The sequence below is a fragment of the Vanellus vanellus genome (assembly GCF_965231255.1).
Source record: "Vanellus vanellus genome assembly, chromosome: 1".
In the NCBI taxonomy this organism is placed as follows: Eukaryota; Metazoa; Chordata; class Aves; order Charadriiformes; family Charadriidae; genus Vanellus; species Vanellus vanellus.
Window position 1 is genome coordinate 146,350,507 of NC_138905.1, and position 21,644 is coordinate 146,372,150.

General features: G+C 36.5%; 1 protein-coding gene across 1 annotated transcript in view; it reads left to right on the top strand.

Annotated features, from left to right (window-relative positions):
• Positions 1 to 252: 252 nt before the first annotated feature.
• PPP2R3B (protein phosphatase 2 regulatory subunit B''beta) overlaps positions 253 to 21,644 on the top strand; it is a gene marked incomplete at its 5' end in the record, with an annotated part of 36,070 nt that continues 14,678 nt past the window's right edge. Inside the window, 5 exons of the mRNA XM_082492151.1 lie at positions 253 to 384; positions 15,156 to 15,341; positions 17,102 to 17,205; positions 17,754 to 17,856; positions 18,591 to 18,665. Of these exons, the coding sequence (XP_082348277.1) occupies positions 253 to 384; positions 15,156 to 15,341; positions 17,102 to 17,205; positions 17,754 to 17,856; positions 18,591 to 18,665 (600 nt within the window). The remainder of the gene's footprint in view (positions 385 to 15,155; positions 15,342 to 17,101; positions 17,206 to 17,753; positions 17,857 to 18,590; positions 18,666 to 21,644) is intronic.

Sequence of the window (21,644 nt, forward strand, 5' to 3'; positions counted from 1 at the left end):
ATTTAGACTTTGGAATGCGTGTACGAAAGGGCAGGCCCCCGAAGTGACTTTCCAATCTGTTTTTGTGATTCCAGCCAAGTTCCCTTTAATGTATGGAGCAGGAGAAGTTGAGCTGACTCTCTTATAATATCACAGAACTCGGGCGCAGCTGCTGCTTTAAGTGGCACTGTGTGATAATACAACAGCTCCGCTATTTACTGGGACTCAAGTGCCTGGACTGGCACACAGAGACATTATATGAAATCTGAAAGCATGAGGATAAAGGAAATTTCTTTGCGGCAAGATCCTGATCTAAGAAAGGAGTTGGCATTGCTAGCTCGAGGATGTGATTTTGTTTTACCTTCTAGATTCAAGAAGAGACTGAAAGCTTTTCAGCAGGTCCAGGTTTGTCTTTCAGTTCTTATACAATTAAGTTGTTGTTGTCAGTTGTACCTTCAGAACCATGCAGATTGCAGGATATACATGCAAGTTCTTCCTCACCTGGCAGGATTTTGATAGTCTGTTCCATAAATTGATTTTTCTGTGTTGTAGAAGACTGTGCAGGTAGTTTTCTGCGAACCAAAAATTAGGAGAGTTTACAGAACCGTGTAGCATAGATAAGGTATGATGTTTACACAGAGGCATATATAGTGGAAAGTTGGTGCACTTAATGCTCTTAGACTTTTAAAGATTGTTTTCCTTAATCTGCATAATCATAATCTGCATGCATTTTCCCAGGGGCTTTAATTTATCTTTTACTGAAACTGGGCATATAAAATATACTGAAATAGGCTGTAACTTTACTAACTTAAACCTAATATGTTAAAAGGTGCTTTCATATGTACACGATGATCCTGAATTCCTTTAGATTATGTTTATTTTGGACTTTGTATTTGGATGAGATCGGTTGTTGCTACATGGTTCACACATGTGCCTCTGCTGTTTTGCAGAAGTGAGTTAAATCCACCATTTTAAAGTGAGTTCATAATTGAGAATAGAAGCATTTGAAAAGTATAATTAGTAGGAAAGCTACTTTCAGAGCAAATGTCCAAAGATACTATTTTTTGGGATGGGGGGAAAAGTGTGCAACTGTTCTATTAGAGAAACTGAAAGTTGGTATTTCCTCAAACACTTATGTTTAAGGCTTTTGGTGGTATGTGAAAGCATTCACTTTGACCTTACTTCACCCTCACTTCTAATTCATGTACTAAAGGTATGCTAGTAATGGTATGTGTGACTTTTTTTTTTTTACTCTTTTTTTAATTAAGGAAAGTTTAACAGTTGAATAAAAATTGCATTATCTTAGGATTTCTGGCATTTAAAATCATTCTAAATATAGCCTGATACTTAATTTTGAATTCAGTGCACTAGTGTCCCTTTCAGGTGACCTTCAACAGGGGGCCGTAGAGCCTCATGACCCTAAAAATGTGTTAGCCTTCTGTGTTCTATATAATTATTTCAAGTTTGTTTCAGCTGAGCTATATAAGCATTGTTTATTCCTTTGTGCAAAACAGAATGCAAGTGCTCACCGTGCCGTTTTATGCCATTCAGAATAAACTTGTGAATGAAAGGATTTTGTAACTTGAATCTTTTGTGCTGGAGGGAGAAGGAAACTTTTTGACAAGAGACGGCAGGAAAAGAAAATACTATCTCAATTACCTAAAAGTAACAGTATCAGTTAATGTTTAAGCACCTCAGAGCATGAGGCACCTTTAGTCTAGTCATGGCATCATGTTGTAAACAAACACACTATTACCTTGTGTGGTGCCCCGTAACTTGATCTGTCTTTCATCGAATGACAGTTGGATCACTTGCACTTTTACGGGGCTTTTTTATGTTGAGCTAGAAGACCTCTCCTTGTAGTATGGTAATGCATATCTACAAGCAACTAAGTACTTTAGAAAATAAGTTGTCTAATCTGTAGGGTTTTTTCTGTTTTAGCATGCTGCAGGCTATAAATTTACAATGTAGACAACAAACAAATTTTTCACTTTTAACCAGACTTGCACTTCTTGGGTAAATGGCAATTGTAAAATAATGTATTTTAAACTGTGCATTATATTACAGACAAAATTATGTGGGCAAAACAGACTTAATAGGAGTACAAAACTAAAATCTGATGCCTGTCTTTGCTCAATTTGCTATAAAGTATTTTATCCAAGGTTCCTTTTTAAAGTGTACTTGACTTCATGATTTTAAGGAGACCTTTTCAAAATACCTTTTTTTTTTTTTTTTTTAAAAAAAAAGTGCTCATAACGATTGGTATGGAAGATGGACATTCTTTACCTGACACTTCATGTTAATGTTAATTTCAAGTTGTCCTTGTGGGTTAGGTGCATTTCGAAGAATAGCTATACATCTACATAATCATTGATGACATTTCATGTTGAAATAAGACTGCTTAGAGCTTTTGTAGAATAACTTGAAAAAATTTTATAATTTCAGTTGCTAAACTTCATTGCCATTGGAGTTTACAACCTCTTATACCGGCTGTAATACTGGCTTTCAGACAGAACAGTTCATGAATAGAATGTAAAATTAGAATGCTAAAATCAAGCAGCAGTAGAAGCCAATCTGTTTTTCTATACTTTTACTACACTCTTATTTCTCATATCCATTCAGTTTCTGTAACTTGTTAAACAAATGGCAGATTCTCCTTAAGCGGTTAAGTGCTATTAAAGCTAGCTTCTGAAAAATAAAAAATGAGTAATAGTAGTGGATGGTGAGATAACATGTGGCTCCACATCTGCTCTGAGGTGGGTTGGAATGACTGGGTCTTCCACAGGTTCTAGGAATTCTAGGGCAGTGGCTTTTTGCACAGAGACATGTAAGTAACCTGTGTAGGTAATCCCCTGTGTTTTGGAAGGGGTGGCCATTAGAGCATAGCAAATCAAGTTTCATTAAAATCTTTAAATAGGCAACCAGTAGTGAGGTGCGTAGGTCTGGAAAGTGGTGGAGCAGACTGTTTCTCAGGGGTTGCATTTATTAATGAAAACTTATCAAACTGAGCAAAATAGGGCTTTCTGGAAAGATTGGTTTTGAGAAAGGAAGACAAAACAATACACAACTGTTGAAATGTTCTGTATTACTTTGGGGAACTGAATTTTTGAATAGATAACTGCATAAAACTAAATAGAACTTCAGTCTATCTTCTCGTGATGGTGCATGTAAGAAAGACCTTTCTTACGTAATTTAATGCCTATAAAATATAGTGAACTGGAAATGCAGCACTTGAAGAGGCACTGCATCCATCTTGCTCATCAATTTCTCTGAAACTTTGGAGGGAGAAGAAACTATCGCCATGTCAAATGCACTGGCAACTTAAAGATGTGAACTGAAAGGCTTATTACCTGCTGATAGCTGTGCAGAGTGTTTTAGCCAACAGCTCGTGACATCCCTACCTGTCAGTGCTGGAACATAAGCAGCATCATTACCCAGGCTATGTGAGGAAAATGCATCTGAAGTTGGAAAGAAAATGATAACAGAATAAAATACATCTGTGTACAGTGACACGCTTATACCCATGTAACTCAGTGTTAGCTAAACTAGGAAAATAAGTATTTTTTGCTACTTAGAGGCCACGTCACCTTGTAGAACAGTTGAGTTCTAAAAAGTCTAGTTTTAAAGTTAGAAGTCAAATTTCTGCTGATTGTGATGATTTAAAAAAAAAAAAAAAAGGGGAAGAAAAAAAAAAAGCTGTCTTAAATCTTGAATTAATCCTCTGAATGTCAAGGCCAGAACTAAGTGCTGGCATATCTTGTGATTCTTTCAATGCATCGTGCCTTTATCTGCTGTTCCTACTTGGTGATTCCTGTAGTTGTACGCGTCACACCTCGGTGTGGAAATGGAGAACTGCTAGTACTATGACCACCTGTTAATGATACTAAATGCTGCTTACACATGCTATTTATGTCAGCTGTATGAGAAATATTTCTTCAACTTCTGCAGTGTCTCACAAGATTGGCTTTCCTTCTGAGTGAAGTAAGTTTAGACATTAGTGCCTCTCGATCACTTTTGCACTCCTCTTTTACCAAAATGCTTCATAAATGCTTGTGGTATGTTCAAGACAACAACAAATACAGAGCCTGTAGGTGCTAATGCGTGCTGGGCTGCTGTGTGGATGTGCTGGAGTGCACTGATTCTTCCAGTCATGAAGATAAAATTCTTGTTTGAGGTAAAATGAATTTTAAAGTTTAAGTGAGGCAGTTCGTTTTACAACTATAGTCACAGAAGTAGGTTGCGTAAGGAGGAGGCCTCTGGCAGGCCAGCTTTCCTATTAGCATCAATTTCCTAATTTAACATCATTTGGAGACCTTTTAACACCAGAGGGAGGACCTGGTATCCATTTTTGCGTAGTAGTTCTACATCAGGCACACAATTTTTATTTCTTTTTTTTAAAGAACAAAACCCAACTATTTGCTGAGGGGGGAATAGAAATGTCATTTTAACTGTAGCTAATAGTTATACTTGATGCTAGTTTGCTGATATAATGCCAATTTCTGGAGCAGAAGCCAGCATTTAAGATAAAATGAAAATATCTAAGCCACCAGATGAGACTGGCTAGTTAAGATGAAAAGTTTTCCATAAATGGCCCACTGCTAATGGATTGCCAGGTCTTAAGCTGTAGCCTCTTAAAGGAAGCTGTAAGCAAACTGGTAGGTTTTTTTACCACTTCTGCAATGGAGATTCCAGGTTTGAGCTTCAAATGTATTTGCTGCCCTGTGGTAGCAGCTTTTTTACCTGTTTGTGGCTGCAATAATAAATTTATGCAAATATGTACTGTTTCTGTAGAAAACCCAATACGGTACAAGTTTGTTACCACTTACTTTACTTGCATGCATGATTTAAGAGTCTAGATGTCAGTTCTCTCTGTGTTTTGACCCAACAATTCAGACATTGAAGACTTCAGATTTATTTATTTTTCCCTTGGAATAGAAGTTTCACTATCCTTTCCTCCATTTTAACATAATTCCCATACCTTTATAATCACTAATGTGACTGACAGTAGATGTCCTATGACTGTTGACAATAGTACTTTGTATGCTAGAAAGCCTGAAACAGTTTGGCACATCTTCTTATAAAATATCCTTCAACTTTTACAGGATCAGAGGGATATAAGATTGTTTTTGCATTTGTCCAAATCAGAATTTGTTGGAGCATTGCCAGACAAGAAGCTGACAGAATACTTGCTCCAATTGTTGACTCTGCAGCTCAGTAACAAGGCTGAGCTTGCTGATATTTTTCTTGAGTGGATTTTTCCTAAGCTCAAATGCATTGAGTGATTGAAACTTGTTTTGTTGTAAACATGGAAGGATGAGAAGCTATCGCAGAGTTTAAGAATTAAGTAGATGTCTGTCTTAGCCCTATTTGTTACTTTTGGTGTTGAACTGATGGTCTGTCCTGACAAGGGCTGTTTTTCTGTAGGCAAATGTTGGAATTGCCTCAGGTGTAACTGACTGTCAGTTTTTCCCCATTAAAAATGATGTTTAGGCAGTCATGACTCTTTTGCAGGTAGTGAGTCCCAAATGTGGTCCATTGGCTGTGTGCAATCAAAATGCTTATGTACTGGGAGGATCTTAGCTTGTCTCCTGAAAACAATTGGGACAACAGAATATACTGGTGAAGAATAGAAGTACTGATTTAACCTACAATCGGAGTATTTTCTGAGAAACCTGCAACTGTATGACAAACTGGATATATTAGTGACTGGGATACTTGATTTGACATAATTCATAAAATGGAGGCTGTTTGACAACAGTTCAGCCAGTGACTAATACTTTTGCACCACTTCTGGCTTACCCTACAATGTGGAAGTTGCCTCTCACATGGTAGATTCTTCTGAGGAATCTTGGGTTTTTTTTCCTTTTGTGAATTAGCAGGGCAGGTGGAAGAGACAGAAGTATTTTCACTGGTCAGCCACAGGAAACTGTTTGAGGATCCTACCTCTAAAGCCTTTGGTAAAAGTTTTGTCAGCAAATAAAGCAAGTTACTGATGGGCATGTGTGTAATAGGCAAAAGTCTCTTGGGCTCATGGCTTTGTGGGGGAGGTAACTACCTCTTCCTTTTTCCATTCCATGCCCATCCTAGGGCAGTTCTGAAAAAATCATTAAACTCCTCCTAACTGCATAACTGGAACTCTTTTGATGCTGAAGCTCTGTGACTGTACAAAAACCCAAACCTATGCAGCCATGTTTGGAGGTGTTTCTACAGCAATAATGCATTTGCAATAACATTCTCCAGTTCCCAGCAGGACTGCATGGTTTGTTGAGGTCAGCTGTACCAAACTGCAAATCAGGAGAATCCTTGTGGTTCCAAAATTAGAGTTGTAGAACTTGGGTAAGAGATCTGTTAGTGCAGCATATATAGTACTGAAAGTGAGGAGATTAGCAAGTGTGTGCTATAATGGTTAGGTATCATGCAGACAAGTGATGCTAACGCATCTCAGATGGACAGTTCAGTCTTCACTGAACTAGTGAAAATCAGGTTTTGACCATTTCAAAGTTTTCCTGTGTTTGCTTGTTTATTGCATGCTACTTTTGTATGTGTGCGTGTATATGTGTACACGTGTATGTGTGCACATGTGCACTTGTCTGTGATGACTGTTTACACATGCTTTTAGATGAATGTGATTTTAATGTGTAAGATGGTGTGTATAGAATATATTTCATAGTTTTGAGTGAAAACTTCTCCCAGATGCCACTACCTACTCTCTCCTCCTACATGAGAATTAACACACTATCCCAAATAGGTTTGTGTAGATGGTACAAAGTCTGCATGCCCTGCTGAAATACTGAGGCTTCAAACACAGAATTCCATTCAGTGGCTTTCTCTTGAGGCTCATTTTGCCTGTTTAAATATGGCTTGGTTGAATTAAAGGGGAAAAGTGTTACTGATAGTTATGCCACTATCAAAAGTTTGTGAAAGAATTCTTTAAGCTTTAGTAAGACTTTCAAGACCATCCAGTGATGGCACTTAGCACAGCAATTTCACTCATACTTGGTGGGTTGCTTCTTTCCCTGGCTGTCATGCAATTAAGAGTAACTAGCAGAACTACTTCTTACTCTGCTGTCTTGAGACTTAAAATAAGGGCAGAAATTAGCTTTTTTTTTTACCCCCATAATTGGAGGTTACAATACAAACAGTATTTTGGTGACAAAATAGACCACTAATAAGCTGAATTTTCCAACATTAAATTGTAAAATGAATGAATACCACTTGGTAGCCAGGGATATTCTAGAAGGATTGATATCTTGCTGTTGAAGTTGATGTTTGCTCTCAACATACACTAGATTAGTGGTGAGTTACTGCACTAAAGGTACAGTAAAATTTGATATTGAGTGATTTAAAAAAAAAAAAAAAAAAAAACTACACAACCAAAACCAGAAATCAACTAACTGTTCTGAGCTTTCTATTTGTAGTTTGGCCACTAGTTGCCAAACCAGGAAGGGTTTTACCTGATTCAGGTTGTCAGCGGGCAGAAGAGGGAAGTTAGGTTCACCATTTGTTTTATCTCAACTTACAGGAACAGTGTCTGCACTATAAACTTCTGAACACAATAAGCTTGATGTATAGCTAAATCAAATATACAAAAGCTGGTTTTATATGCTTATAGCAAATAAGAAATTGAACACATTTTTAGGCCATGGAACTTCAGCATATTCCTCCTTCCTTCTGCAAGTTGTAGTGCAAGTTTAGGGTCTTTCTTAGGCTTCATTTTTACTGTTATAACGTGAAAAAGGATCCTGGACTCTCCTGACTGCTCTAAACCTCACTGAATCTCTTTTGATTTGCTTAAGGAATTGCTACTTGCTGGAACATGTCAATTCCAGAAACCCAGGACACTTTAATTCTGCAAAATGGGACGGAACAGTGTGTGGCTCAGTCTCTAGAGTAAAGTTGGTTTAGCATTGAGGATTATCATTTGCATTGAATCACAAGACCAAATGAACATACTTTTGTACAGAAATAGGCATGCATACATGCATAAATGAGATGAGAATTATAGCGGTTGATCTGTGTAACACTGAGATGAATGCACGACCTGGCTCACAGGCAGAAGACTCTCAACACGTTTGGTCAGAATTTGGAGGTGAACGTGGAATTGCTACCTGGAACACAAACTGCACTGGGAGGGTTGCTAAACCCTGCTCCCTTGTGTTAATTCAGGTGACCAGGATGTATAAAATAAGAAACAGTGTACTTTGAAGTACTTTTTTTCTTCTAATTGTATATGGCTAGAACTTTATGAAAATGTGTATTTTTTTCTATTTCCTTCCCCTCATTGTAGCGTAAATTTTAAGTGACTACAGACAAAACTGGATCAGAGAACTGAGCTAAGGCTAACAGCAAAAGTAAGCTAAAACTCCATCAGGGTTAAAGAGTAATGATGTTTATCTATTCTGTGGAAAGAGGAGAATGTATGATAAAATTAGTCTCTATAGCACAGCCAAAACCAGCTGCCAGGTAGTGACTGAAGGACACCAAACTGAAGTCTGGGATAGGAAGAAGCAACTGGGACTAAAATGTTTGTTGCCAGAGGAAAGACTTATGCATATATACCCTGACACCTGTTTTTAGCATAGGTTCATTCTCTGTGGTTGTCTCTGAGCTTGATCATTCACATATGTCTTAACTTTCTGTCTAAGTTAGGCAAGACGAATCACAATCTTAGCATGGTTTTAAGCCTGATCTAAGCTTACTTCAAACAATACTGCCACAGTATTCTTTCAATCTCCTTTACATTAGCATCAGAACCATGTTGCTTCTAAGTGGAATCTTCGTGATATTGGATGAAGATAAATAGGGGTTTTTTGACTTTGCTTTTAAGCAGTCTTGGTTATCTGAAGCAAGTCACTAGTACTGACACACTGGTCAGTAGACTCTATATCTGGGAGTGGGGGAAGATGCAGGTGTACTGTGGAGTGCTGTGGAACTTCAGTACTGAGCTTTCAGATTAAATTACTGTTTTCAAGCTATTTTTCGGGGCAATAGCTAGATTTTAGAGAAATCTAGCTTGGAAAAAAAAAACACCCACTAATTTTTAAATCTTTAAGTTGTCAAAGGATCATCTTTCACAGAGGAAAAACACTGTTAATCATATCAAGCTGAATGGGGAGTGTGGTCAGTGAACTCTTGCAGTAATAAATCTTTTTAGTTTGGGTAGAAAGAGGCTAATGAAGAGCATACAGAGAACAAGGAGAAAACATCAGTTCTTTAACTTAGATAATTGGAAATCTAAATGTCTACCACGAGGTCAAAAGAGCTGGTATTAGAGATGTGTCTCTGGGTTTATCCTAAGGGAAGTTCTGGTGGTAAGCTTACTTTACGTATCCTGAAGTGAATTTTTGAAGGCACTTTAACACGCCAAAATATTTGAGGTGTTCGAACAGAATTTCTAAATTGTCTTTTCCTTTTAAATGAGACCGAACCCTTTTCTAGACAATAGTAGCATAAACCTTTTATCTGGTGTTTTCAAGATTTAAATTCCATAAAGCTACTGATCATGTCACTTGCTTATCTAGAGGGAAATGTTGAGTTTCACAGTGCAAATAGATAGTAAGTTAAAGCTGAAGTATTGCTGAGATTTTATTGGTCAGACTTGGATTAATGGCTATAAAAAGAACAGAGAGACAGGAAGGCTGATCAGGTACTCCTTTTGAGTCTACTTACTGATAACATTTTCTTACATTCACAATATACCAATTAACTTGATAGACTGTAGGACACCTTGTATTCTGTAGGAAAAGACTGAGTTTAATAAAGGAGAGACTCTCCATTAGAAAAAAGAAATAGCGCCGCATAAGCTTAGAATTTTCAAGTTGTGTGCTAAGCAGAATTTGGTGTCTCATCACTGTCATCCTATTGCCCTTTGGGTCTCCACGTTGGCTTCCATTTTCTGTTGCATATCAGGGAACTTCATGCAGTATCTGCTTTAGTTGCTGGGTGATTTATAAGCATTGTATGTGGGTGGTTGCAGGGGTATTAGGATTTAAAAGCCTGAATAGTGTACCTCTGCAGAAAATCCTCTTAGCTTATTATGCAATTTGTTTTACCCAGGTAACATTAGCATAAAGTGTGATATATAAGAATAGAAATCCCAGTCTACTGAAGAACTAGATTAACTTATGCATGGCACATTTGAAAAGTATTGCAACATTCCTTTTTTTAATTCCCTAGTTAAAAGTTTGGTTCAAATCCTTAGTATTTTTATGTATTTGATAGGAACAAAAAAATCTCTTTATAGTATTTTCAATATTTAATGCCATTTTTTGTTTGGGATTGTGGTGTACCACTTCTTAATAAAAACTTAAAGTGAAGTTGGCCATAAATGTGAGGTAGAATTTTGGGGGGGCCTATTGTCTTGACTGTGGTGTATGTATTCTGTTGACTTTTTTCTAATGTGGACATCCCTATGGAAATTCATGTCAAATAATACAGCAAGAGATGAACTCTAACTCTGTGAATAAGTTTTAAATGCCTTTTTCAGAGAAATGAGAGTAACAAATGTTTGTGTCTGTCAGATACTAGAAAGCATCAGTGTTTCTGAATGAAGTGATCTTTTTCTGTAGATATGTCAACACAATGCAAATATCAAATCAGTTCAATGAGCTTATGTCTTAATCAGTAAGCTGTCTAAAAAAAAAAAAATACATTCATAAACATATTTACCTTGTTTCCTTTTCCAGCAAGTCCCTTTTAAGTGAGGTTTCACTCAATTGCATTTGAATCCACATAATCAAACCACTTTGTGGGGTTCAGTATTTCTGGGTGGTAGTCTCTATGTGCAGATGTAGGTCTAGGCTTGACTGGATATACAGTCTTAAAATATCTGGGAACAAGCACCCCCTTCCTTCTTATTTCAGAAACGCATCCTGTCATTGAGTGACTCCATCATACCATCAGCTCTTTTCTTCAGTTGAGAGAAAGGGGAAAAAAGCACTTCATTTTAAAATCCCTGCTGTCTTCATTTTTGCTTAGAACCAAGTTAACTGCCGAGTGCGACTCATTTGTTGGTAGACATGGGAAGACATCTAGCAAGAAGACTATACTTCTCTCTTTAGTGTGAGGTGTATTTATGTTCTCTGGTATTTACTAACATATTACTATATTGTAATTATAATAACAGGCTTATTTTCCAATCACTGGCAACAGCTGGAAGAGTATTATCTGAAGAGTTGCAAAATAGAATGGGAAATTTTTGGTTTGAACAGTAACCCCATTGGGATATAAACTTCCACTTCCTCCCTTGGAAAAATCAAGGCAAATAAGCGTTGAATAACCATATGGTTGTAAATGTCAGGCATGAAAACTGGTTATGTATTTAAGGTTTTCTTGAATTCTCTTACAGACAAATCTTATGTAAGTTTGTTTACATTATTACAAACAAGGAATTTTCAAGGAATCCTTGCTTCCCATCTTTTACATAAAGCTTGTATTGTTAAGTTGCCACTGCAGTTTAATTACAGATTCTCAACTTTACATATACTCATTGCAAAGGTTAATGCAGAATTCAGTCCTAACTCTGCAGCACGTCTTCTTGTATGAGTTATTTACAAGCTTATCCAGCTGTTATTCTTACCTCCAAGTGTGTTACTTTTTGTGCTATTTCTTGGTAAGTTACAGTGAAAATCTTCATTTATTAAACCGGTCTCTTGTCAGTTTAGCTTACTGGTATCAGTATTAAAGATTTTAACTTAAAGCCATAAGAAATGTAGATCAACTTTCTAAATATTAAATTGACCACTGAAATGGAATAGTTGTGTAAAAGCAATAGCGGACTATTGCTGCAGATCTTCAATTCAAAGTCGTTGTTAGCAGAATTCTAGCAGTTCTTGTTAATGAAAAAATTCCCTGGTTAAAGTTATAATTTATTTTAGAACAGGTTAATATCACACAATGAGTGCATTTCAATTACCCTGAAATAACAGAACTGACTCTCTTCATCAGCTATACAACATATGCATCTACAGAAGTAACTAGCTAAAATTATAAAAGCAGTGGAGCTTTCTGAGCCCTTTTAATATTACGCATTCCTTCATTGGAGCCCATACAGCAGAGCAGCCTCAGTTGTACAAGGAGCCTTTTGGTTGTCAGATGTGATTCAGGCTGAGAGGAGAGAAGAATCCCTGGCCTTTCTTGGGAAGGTGAGGAGAGAAAGGAGATGTAATACTAACTTTGTAGTGTAGTAGTTGGAGCTGATAATTTTGGATGACCTGTTTTTTGTTGTGTGTTTGTTTTTTTTTTTTCTTGGTACAGGCTCTTATCCCTCTGACTGACATTAACAGTACAATTCAGTTGTCCAATTGCAAGTTGCTAGTGGCATTTAAGAAGCATTAGAGTGCTCGGAACATTGCATGGCATATGTAGAGCCAGAGCTGTGCTCTGAGTTGCCTGCTGGATACCACGTGGAATATTCGAGGGCATTTTGGATTGTGCCCTTGATGGTGTTCTCACTAGATGCCTATATGTAGGCACCAAATAAATATATCAGAAATGATTGTGAAGTGGCCATACACTTTCTAATGCAAATGAAGCATTTTTATAGTTTCTTCTTTCACTGACTTTGAGAAACCAGCATGTAGAAATAAATAACCCTTCCAATATTGAAAAATGTTGCTTATGTCTTGCAGTGAAAGGTTTGTATTCTGTACTTGGTTTTAGGATTGAATAAATATACTGGTTTACAGATTAAATTTTATATATATTTTTACACTAAGCATGCTGAATTCAAAGTCACGCTTATGAAACATAACATTTCTATCTTAGAAAAATCAATATTTATTTTACCGTATGTCTAGCTTCAGTTCTCAATCTGTTGCTTAACTTCTTCCTCATAGTCATGGTCTGAAACATGTTTACAACAGATAAAAAGATGCAAACTAACTACTAAAAAACCTTTATTGTATAACTCTCTTAAATAACACCCAAGGAATTTACATGTACTAGGATAGGTCTTACTACAAATCCTGAACTGAGATGTCCACATGCATTTAAGAACATTTAACCAGAGCTACTGTAACTCATTTATTACGTATTCTGAGGTATCTGAAGTAAATGAGTAGTTTCTGAGAAAATATAAAGCTTCTGATGAACAAATAACTGTTGATAGCTTTTCTTCTTCTCTTGGGACCTTTTCCAAGGTAGTCTTCCCTCTTCCCCTACCTTTCCTTTCAAAAGAAACTTTTTTTTTTTTAATCTGAGGCTCTAAAGTTTCCTAGCTACGGATTTTAAAAATGCCTGTCTGTCTGTACTAGTTTTTTTTAAATACTGGTTTACGTCATGTTACCCAAAATGTTCGGGGGATGTTAGTAGTCCATAACTGACACTCACCCTTTTCTCTGGTGGGGCACCCTTCATCAAGCATGTCTAGAGAACTGGAAAACCTGTGCTTTGGTGGCATTTTGAGCAGCTCATGTGGGAGCAGCTCTCCAGGCAGATCTTGTATATGGGGAAAAGGGGAAATAAAATAACCTTACTGTTTGGAACAAATGGAAGAGTTTGATTCTGTTAAGTAAAAGATGATTGCCAGTGGTCAAAAGCATGCTAGCAGTCTGACTGTGTGGTACCAGTCCAAGGAACAGGCTTTAGCCGGGTTTTGCATAGGCTAGTTGTCTAGGGCTCTACTAAAGCACTGATGCTGGGTTTCTAAAATGAAACAAGGTGTTAATCCAATTGTAGCCAGTATTTGTAGTGCTGGTGGTAATGTTACTCAGAGAATAAAGTGTTGCTATCCTTAGTCTTCCCAAAAGTTTGGAAGTCTACAGTTAGAAGAGATTTTTGATGCCCTGTCACACTTATGTTTGAAGCTGATGCCTCATTAGCTGGACCACTAAACTAATGAAAAGGTATCAAAAGTTATAATTTATAGGATTCTTAGAAAATGACAGACATCGACTCTAGATTCAAGGTAACTTTTTCCTCTATGAAATAAAACTTGTAACTCAGGTAATTCTGCAGCTGTGAACAGGAATGCTGGCTCAAATGCACAGGAGGGGAAGAAAGGTTAATTCAGGATTTTTTTTGCATGCATAGTATTCCAGTGAAGGCTCCCAGGTTGGAACCCTGCAAATTAAAATCTGCTGTTTCACTGACTTAGGAAGGATTTTGATTGTGGCAGGAAAACTGGGTATTTTTGCAGGCAATTTGACAAAGGTGTAAAGGCATAAAGCGAAGATTGGAGTTTTTGGGGGTTTTGGTGTTGTCCTGTCCATCATCTGTGTGCCTCCCACCCCCACCCCAGTTCTGGTTGGAAATGAGAGATGGAATTCAGGATCTTGAACACATTTAACACTAGGATGAGCCACCTTACAGCATTAACCGTTGTTTTTACATTTGAACAGTGGCCTTGGGATTAAAGACTTAATGTTTAATTCCTGACTTTGAATTGCCACATAACTATTGTTACATTGCTTGTTGTCTTTGTTCCTCTGCCTTACTGGACTTTGATTGGGAAACTAAGTAAAAGATAAAGTCTTCTTTACTGAAACTTAATGCATTTAAAGAAATAATTTCTCTTGTTACTGGTCATCTATTTTTTGGGGGGGTGGAGGGGGAAGGGGGTAGTACAGTAGATCACAAATTCTTGAGAAACAGATTTCTAAGCTCTCATGACATAATTATATATAGTTTGCCAAGGAAATACCTCTTCAGGAATCATTTACTACCTTTATAAAGTCAAGCACTTTTTAGGATGAAGAAAAAAAAATCAAACCATCTTCAGTGTAACTAAGTTAAATAGGTTTGTGGTTTGTAACGAAATTTTCATGCTTATCTCAAAAGTTTGAAGCTGTAAAACTAGAAATATTTCAAAAGCAAATTATTTCAAGACCTGTCTGTTAAGCTAGAAATTGAAGCTTTTTCTCCTGAAACTGATAATATAACCCAAGTTATTTCAGATGTCTCCAAGAAGCTGTCTAGTGTATTAATCTTTAAACTTGATATGTTGAAGACTGAAGTTGTTTTTATTAAATTTTTAACATCCTAGAAATCTTTCTAAATGACAGGTTTTGGAAATACTCATGAATTTTTCTAGTGTGCTCTTTCTTAAATAGCTTACTTGGCCTATCATCAAAAGGTGTATTGGAACATATAATACCAAGAGATTCAAGTCATCCGAGGATAACTATTACATGTGATTTCATTGTACCTGACTGTCAAATGTGAATTTATCTATTTAGGTTCAGACAAAGAAGGAAGAAACTTTGCCACCATCACTTAGTCAAAACATTCCAACTTTCTATTTTCCCCGAGGATGTCCTAAGGAAAAAGTGAATATAGATGCTGTGATTGCTAAAATTGAGAGAACTTTCTCTGAGTTTCCAAATGAGAGGGCAACATTAGAAGACATGGGGAAGGTTGCAAAGGTGAGAACTTGCTGGCTGTCTGCTTTTAGTACTGTATGCCTATGGAAAGGAAACATAAGTTCTGTGTGCTTTGTTTTCTGGCATTATGTGTTTTCATCTCCTACAAGGTAGTACCAATAAGACATCATATTCAACATTGTTGATAGCACGGTTATGTGTGGAAATCTTTGCATTAACTATGTCTCAAATAGCCCAACAGTTTGCTTACAAAAAGAAACAAACATTAAAACAAAACTTGAACTGTTGTTTGTTTGTTTTAGTTGCATAAACAACCAAATACTGAAGGGCACACTGTGTGTTGTTCTGCATTCTGTATTGACCAACAGACTTAAGGCAAAAGCACTCTTAATAAGCATTTTGTTTTCAGGCATCCACACTGTTGTTTTTTTTCTCGTTCAGCAATGTCATGAACCTCCATTGTAAAGAAACTGAAAGACAGAATGGTTTGGTAACTTGAGATTGTAGCCCTCTAGTTACTACTGAAGAACTAATTTAGAGTTACAGCAGAGTGAAAATTAGAAAGCAGCAAGTATTTTTTAATTTCTGTGTAACAGACAGTAAGCTACTTTAACTAAACTTAAATTTCCATTTTGTTATATTGAATCAATGCGTGAAATATCACTGCAAGTCATGGTCGTGGTAATGGCTCTCAGGTTATCATCCCTGTTCCTGTCACTTCGCATTTAAAGTCCAGGGTGTAGAAAATAGAAACAAAGACTTTTCACAAGAGCAGGACTGAGGGTTCAAAAACTCCTTGTTTGCCTCACCAAAAGCGTTTAACTGCTAAGCCGAATGATAGGATTCCCACCTTCCACAGGTCCTTTCTACACTGAAGTGAGGAGAGGTGGAAGACACCCTTTCCTCTCAGCAAGAAAGGTGGGAAGGGTCCAGTCACCTACAACTGAGTGATGAAAGGCATCCTCCTGAAGCATAGGGAAAAGCCTCTCGGACTGAGGACAGTATTCATCAAACTCACTTTTTTTTTTTTTTTTTAAGTACTGATTAAACTATTACATGAGAAGTAACTGACCTTTTGCTCCAGTGACCTTGTACACTTTGCAGTATTCACAGTCTTATTTGAGTTATGTGTGAGTTTCTCAGAGATGCCAGCATGACTGACTACTCCAAGTCATAGTCAGTTTTAGGAGAGAGATAGGTACTCAGCTGTTATGACTGAGGGAGCTTGGAGCAGGCACAGAAGCAGCACTGTAGGTATATCGAAGCACTGAAGTTGTGAAGGTGTAACTTGGATATCCTGAAGCAAGATACTCCTGCTTAGGGCAGGTGAGTCTACTACTTAAAATTGGATAGATGATGTGCATGCATATGCCAGGTGCAGGCGAGTTGAGCCATCCTCTGAGACAGACAAATGTAAACTTGCTCCAGTTCAGAAGTTGTGTAACTGTTTTTACTGTCTTGAGCTCAAAGATATCCAACCCTTTAGCAGAGCTTATTAGCATGGACTCTGTTCAGCTGCTTGGAGTGTGGACAGAGCAGACATGTGACTGCATTCATCTGTTAGGAATGCTGCAAGTTGCCCTATGTTTTGCTTTCTACTTTTGGATTTTAGCCTAAAGCAGTTGCTTAAAATTAATTATTTTGGAAGGTGCAGTTGGTTTCAGAAACAGTTTAAAAAAATCTGTGCTTTAATGTTTTCTTCTTAACACTTGTAAAAATTAATTTTTGAAAGACCTCTAAATAAGAGAGTAACCCTCAGATAAGCAATCAATGAACTAACTTGATCTATACTTTAATTCTAGGCTTGTGAATGCCCTCTTTACTGGAAAGGTCCTTTGTTTTATTGTGCTGGAGGTGAACGAACAGGATATGTGTCAGTTCATAAATTTGTTGCAATGTGGCGGAAGTAAGTAGATTACTTTTTTAGAAGAACTGTGTTTTTTTTAATTGAAATGTGATATTTTAAGCTCTGAATGAGATCCAATTTGTAAAGAGGAATAAAACAGTTTCCCATAATCAACCATTAACAGCAAACTTGTACCTGGGAAAACATAAATAAATCACCTTAACACAAACAAATCTTTATTTACGATGTTCACAGATTTTTAAAGTGTTTGGTAAATGACTGTCTGTTTATGGGAAAAGTGAAAAACGTGGCCTTAACTTCTAGATGCCAGTCCTGGACAAAATGCTTTTTCTTTCTAGTTCTTGAGTTCTAACTGAAAAATTTCCTTTCATGTAATCAATAACATGGAGTACCCACCTCCTTTAATGTAAATGTATGAGACAGTACTGCTTTGATAAATTCACTTGGAGCATACTTTGACATTTGTAATTAGCTTTTGAATTAAATGTTCTGGTTGCAGTTTTATAGGCCTTGCCCTATGATGCCTGCACAAGGTAGTATGAGCAATTTTCTGTGTAGAGTATTAAATGGAAATACTTACGTTTCAGAATACTTCAGACCTGCTATGATGATGCTGCAAAGTTTGTTCATCTTCTAATGAATCCTGGATGTAACTACTTGGTGCAAGAAGACTTCATTCCCTTTTTACAAGTAAATTGCAACTGAAACTAGTTCTGGAAACACAATAAAATGATGGACTGGCAAAACCCTGATTTTATTTTTTTTTTTACCTAAACATACTTTTTCGTGGTCTTCATTAAAGTTTATTGATAATATTTAGTGTAACTCACTTCCTGTGGTCCACTGAGATGCTAGTGACTGACTTATATAAAATAATTAACTGTAAAATAAGGTGAGGTGTTTTTAAGAGCTACAGTAAGATGCATGGATTTAAAATTGCTTGCAGGAGTAGCACATGTATCAGAACCCTTATGGTTTAGAAAAGCAGTTGAAATTATTTAAGTCAAGGAGGCCCTTTGGCGGGCAAAGGAAAAGTGGTGTATGAATTCAAGAACTAATACGGCTTCTCTCAAAGAGTGGCAACCAACACCTTTACTAATAAATGAATAAAATTTACATTGACTTTTACTGGATCAGCTGGGAACAGAAATTCAAGCTACAGTGGTCAGCAGTGTTAAAAATCTTCATCCCGTATAAAATACACAAAAGCTTTTGTTTATCTGGCTTCTTTAAAAGATAATTTAAAAAAAAAAGTCAGCAGTGTTATTAACATGAAGCAGGTTCTAAATGAAGATTTCATTAATGATTGTGATAGTTAATTTGAACTGTTTTGGTTAAGGAAGCAGATGTGCTATTCTGTGCTAATTGTTTTATATAGTCACTAATGAATACTGTTTGGGATATTGTTACTCCTTTTTTTGTAGGATGTGGTGAATAGTCATCCTGGCCTATCATTTTTAAAAGAAGCATCTGAATTTCACTCTCGATACATTACCACAGTAAGTGGTTTTTATTTGGAAAAGCTATTTTTTTTTTAACTAAGTAGGAAAATCAAAATTATTAACATTAGTCAATATGTATAAGCTTATTTGTCTCTTGAGAAAAGTTGAGTATGCTGTCAGTTTTCATTTCTACATAACTAGAAATCTTATGAAGAAAGACTCAATTTCTTAAGCATCAGTTTCTCCTAATATTAGTATTAAGTTCATCAATTTCTTATAAATAAGAGAAACTCTGAATTGTAATAGTGTAGTATAAGTTAATGAACATTAAACGAAGAGCAGACTGTTATCCTAAACACTTGATTTTGGCCATAGACTGTACTCAAAATCTTGACCTTACTCTGGATTTAATTAAATGGAATTTTGAATGAAAAGTGTATATTAACGTGATTATGTTCAGTATTAAGTAAAATAACGGTAATATTGAAGCTGCTTGCCACTTTTTTCTCTAGGGATTTTTTTTTTTCTAAGCAGGCTTTGTACATGAAAAGTTCCATTTCTCTCTTCCTAGGGTTATGTGACTGAAGTATTCTTTCTGTACCCAAGGGAAAAATCAGTGACATTAAATTTTCTCAACTGTAGACTAGACAGCCAATTCCACTGAAGTCTCAAAAGACTAAAATTCTTCAAAATGACACTCAGTTCACTTTCTTTGTGCATGTGAAAAATAGCTTAATGAACATTCTCCAACAAAAAACATGCGGAGTTGATCATGTTTTATCCAGCTTTGACCCAGACCAAAACTGTAGAAACTTTTTTGAAAGCGTTTGGTTTTAGTTCCTCATGTCCTTCTTAACAGAGACTGCCGGCCCATCAAGTATGTCTGGCTGCATTAGGTTTTGCTTCTTGTTATAATGATTACATGAGCTCTCAGAACTTTCTTGTCAGATGTGAATGAAGGAAACATTCTGCCTGTGAGTAGTTTTCTTTCTTAATGGATTCTCGGTTGTATGAAAGTCTGCTCTGCTCAAAATTATGAAAGCTTTGCTGCCTGTCCTGAAGGGCCATAGGAGGGAAAAGGTCCTGTCGTTTCCAGTTACTTTTCTTCGGAGGAAGAGCTTATTTGAGTAGGTCTGAGTCTACCAATACTTGAATAAATTAGTGCTGTCAATACTTTTCTAACAAAATCTAGTGTGGTCTTCAACAGAAATCCATGTTCAATCAAAAATCCCAAAAGTAAACTATTGTTATGAACATAGCAAGAGTATCATAGAATCATAGAATGGTTTAGGTTGGAAAGGACCTTGAAGATCGAGTTCTAGCCCCCCTGCCATAGGCAGGGACACCTGTATATTTGGAATACTGTTCTGCAGATCGAGGAATGTCAGGACTATCTGCCCTTTCTTGGCCTGTTTTGGGATGGAATTACTGTTGCTCCATACAGTCTTCTAAAATTGTCCTGCAAGTTATAAGAAATAATTATAACTTCTTTTTCTCTGAGGTGAAGTAAGACATTTCATAGCTGTATTCCAAGTAGCTTTACCTTGCTACATAAAGCTTCATCTAAAGGATTTTGTAAGCATTACAGTTGAAGATTCGATGTCTGTTCATGCTAACTTCCGGTTACAAGTTAAATGATCTGGTTTTCTGCTATGTTTGTCCATATATACATATGTGTATATATGAGTATGCGTACATACATTACACATATCTCTCTAGCGAAGCAAGGGTCTTAAGTTCAACCCTGGAAGCAATCAGTTCTGTCTGCTAGGCTATGGTATAGGTTGGTTGGTCGGTCAGTCTAGTGGTGAGGTTAGGTACATACGTTCAAGATAAAGCTGAAATATATTAAAAACGTTTGCCCAGACAAGTGAGATGTATACATAACATACTTGCAGATTAAATGTAGTATCTGAATTAGAAGTCTTGAAATTGTAATCTCTGTATTGCACCATTTCCTCTCCCTTCACTGTGCAGCATAGTAATGAAGGCAATTCTCTGACAATTTGCTTATATTCTGCTTCGATTCACTTTAGAAAACCGTTCTTTTTAAGTCTGTTCCCAGTTGTCTTTAGCAAACATTCAATTTTGTTTTTATTTTTAGACCAGTTAAATGTATAACAGATGAGATAATGACATGCAGATGGATTAAGTTGCAAAGCTAAGACAAAACCTTTTTAGAAAAAATTGCTTTGTAGTATAAGCCAAAAATGGGCCTTCCCTAAACTCACAATTAGAATTGAGCTAATTAAGTTTCAGAAGTAGGCCAGTCTATTCTCCTTTCTGGATTTATTGAACCAGCTGCTCTTGTTCAAAGTAAGAGCTGCAGAGCTTGCTGCATGCTACAGTTTAAGCTTTACTTTAAAACTTTGATTAAATTACTCTTCCACTTGTAACTTAGAAATGATTGGTTTGTTTAAACTATTGATTTACTGCAATTAAAGTCTGAAGTGATAACAACTTAAATAATGAAGTCTTCAGTTTGGAAGAGGTTTTATTTGGGGAAAAGGATTTCTAAAGAGATGATTCTTTTAGCTAGTAACTACTGTGTTGCAAATGAAACACTACACGTGCAATATTTGGTCTTGCTAATTAGTAGGTATAATCAATTTCCAGTTAAGCAGTTATAGTTCATAATATGTTTAGATCTTTTCTATGCTTTTGTTAGCAGTGAATGACTGACTTGAAATGTATATCTGGTTGACTGACTTACCTCAAACTAATTGAGGTCAATGCTGAATTCAGTTAACAAAACTTCAGAATCAAAACCTATACGTTAAAGTCTTATGTTTGCAAACTAAAACTAAGCAAATTATGCTGAATGGGTGAGTTTACCAAAATAATAGATGTGTAAGATCAATTTAAACAAAAGCATTGGATTCTTAACTGAATGGATTTGTTTCTGGTTCTGATATCAGTCATGGCACAAGAACTAGTCACCTTTCTTGCGTAGATTGTTGTTGTTCTTCTTCTTCAGTTAGAAAGCAATTATGTACTACTTCTAATACTATTAACAGGTTTGGGGTTTTTTGAAGT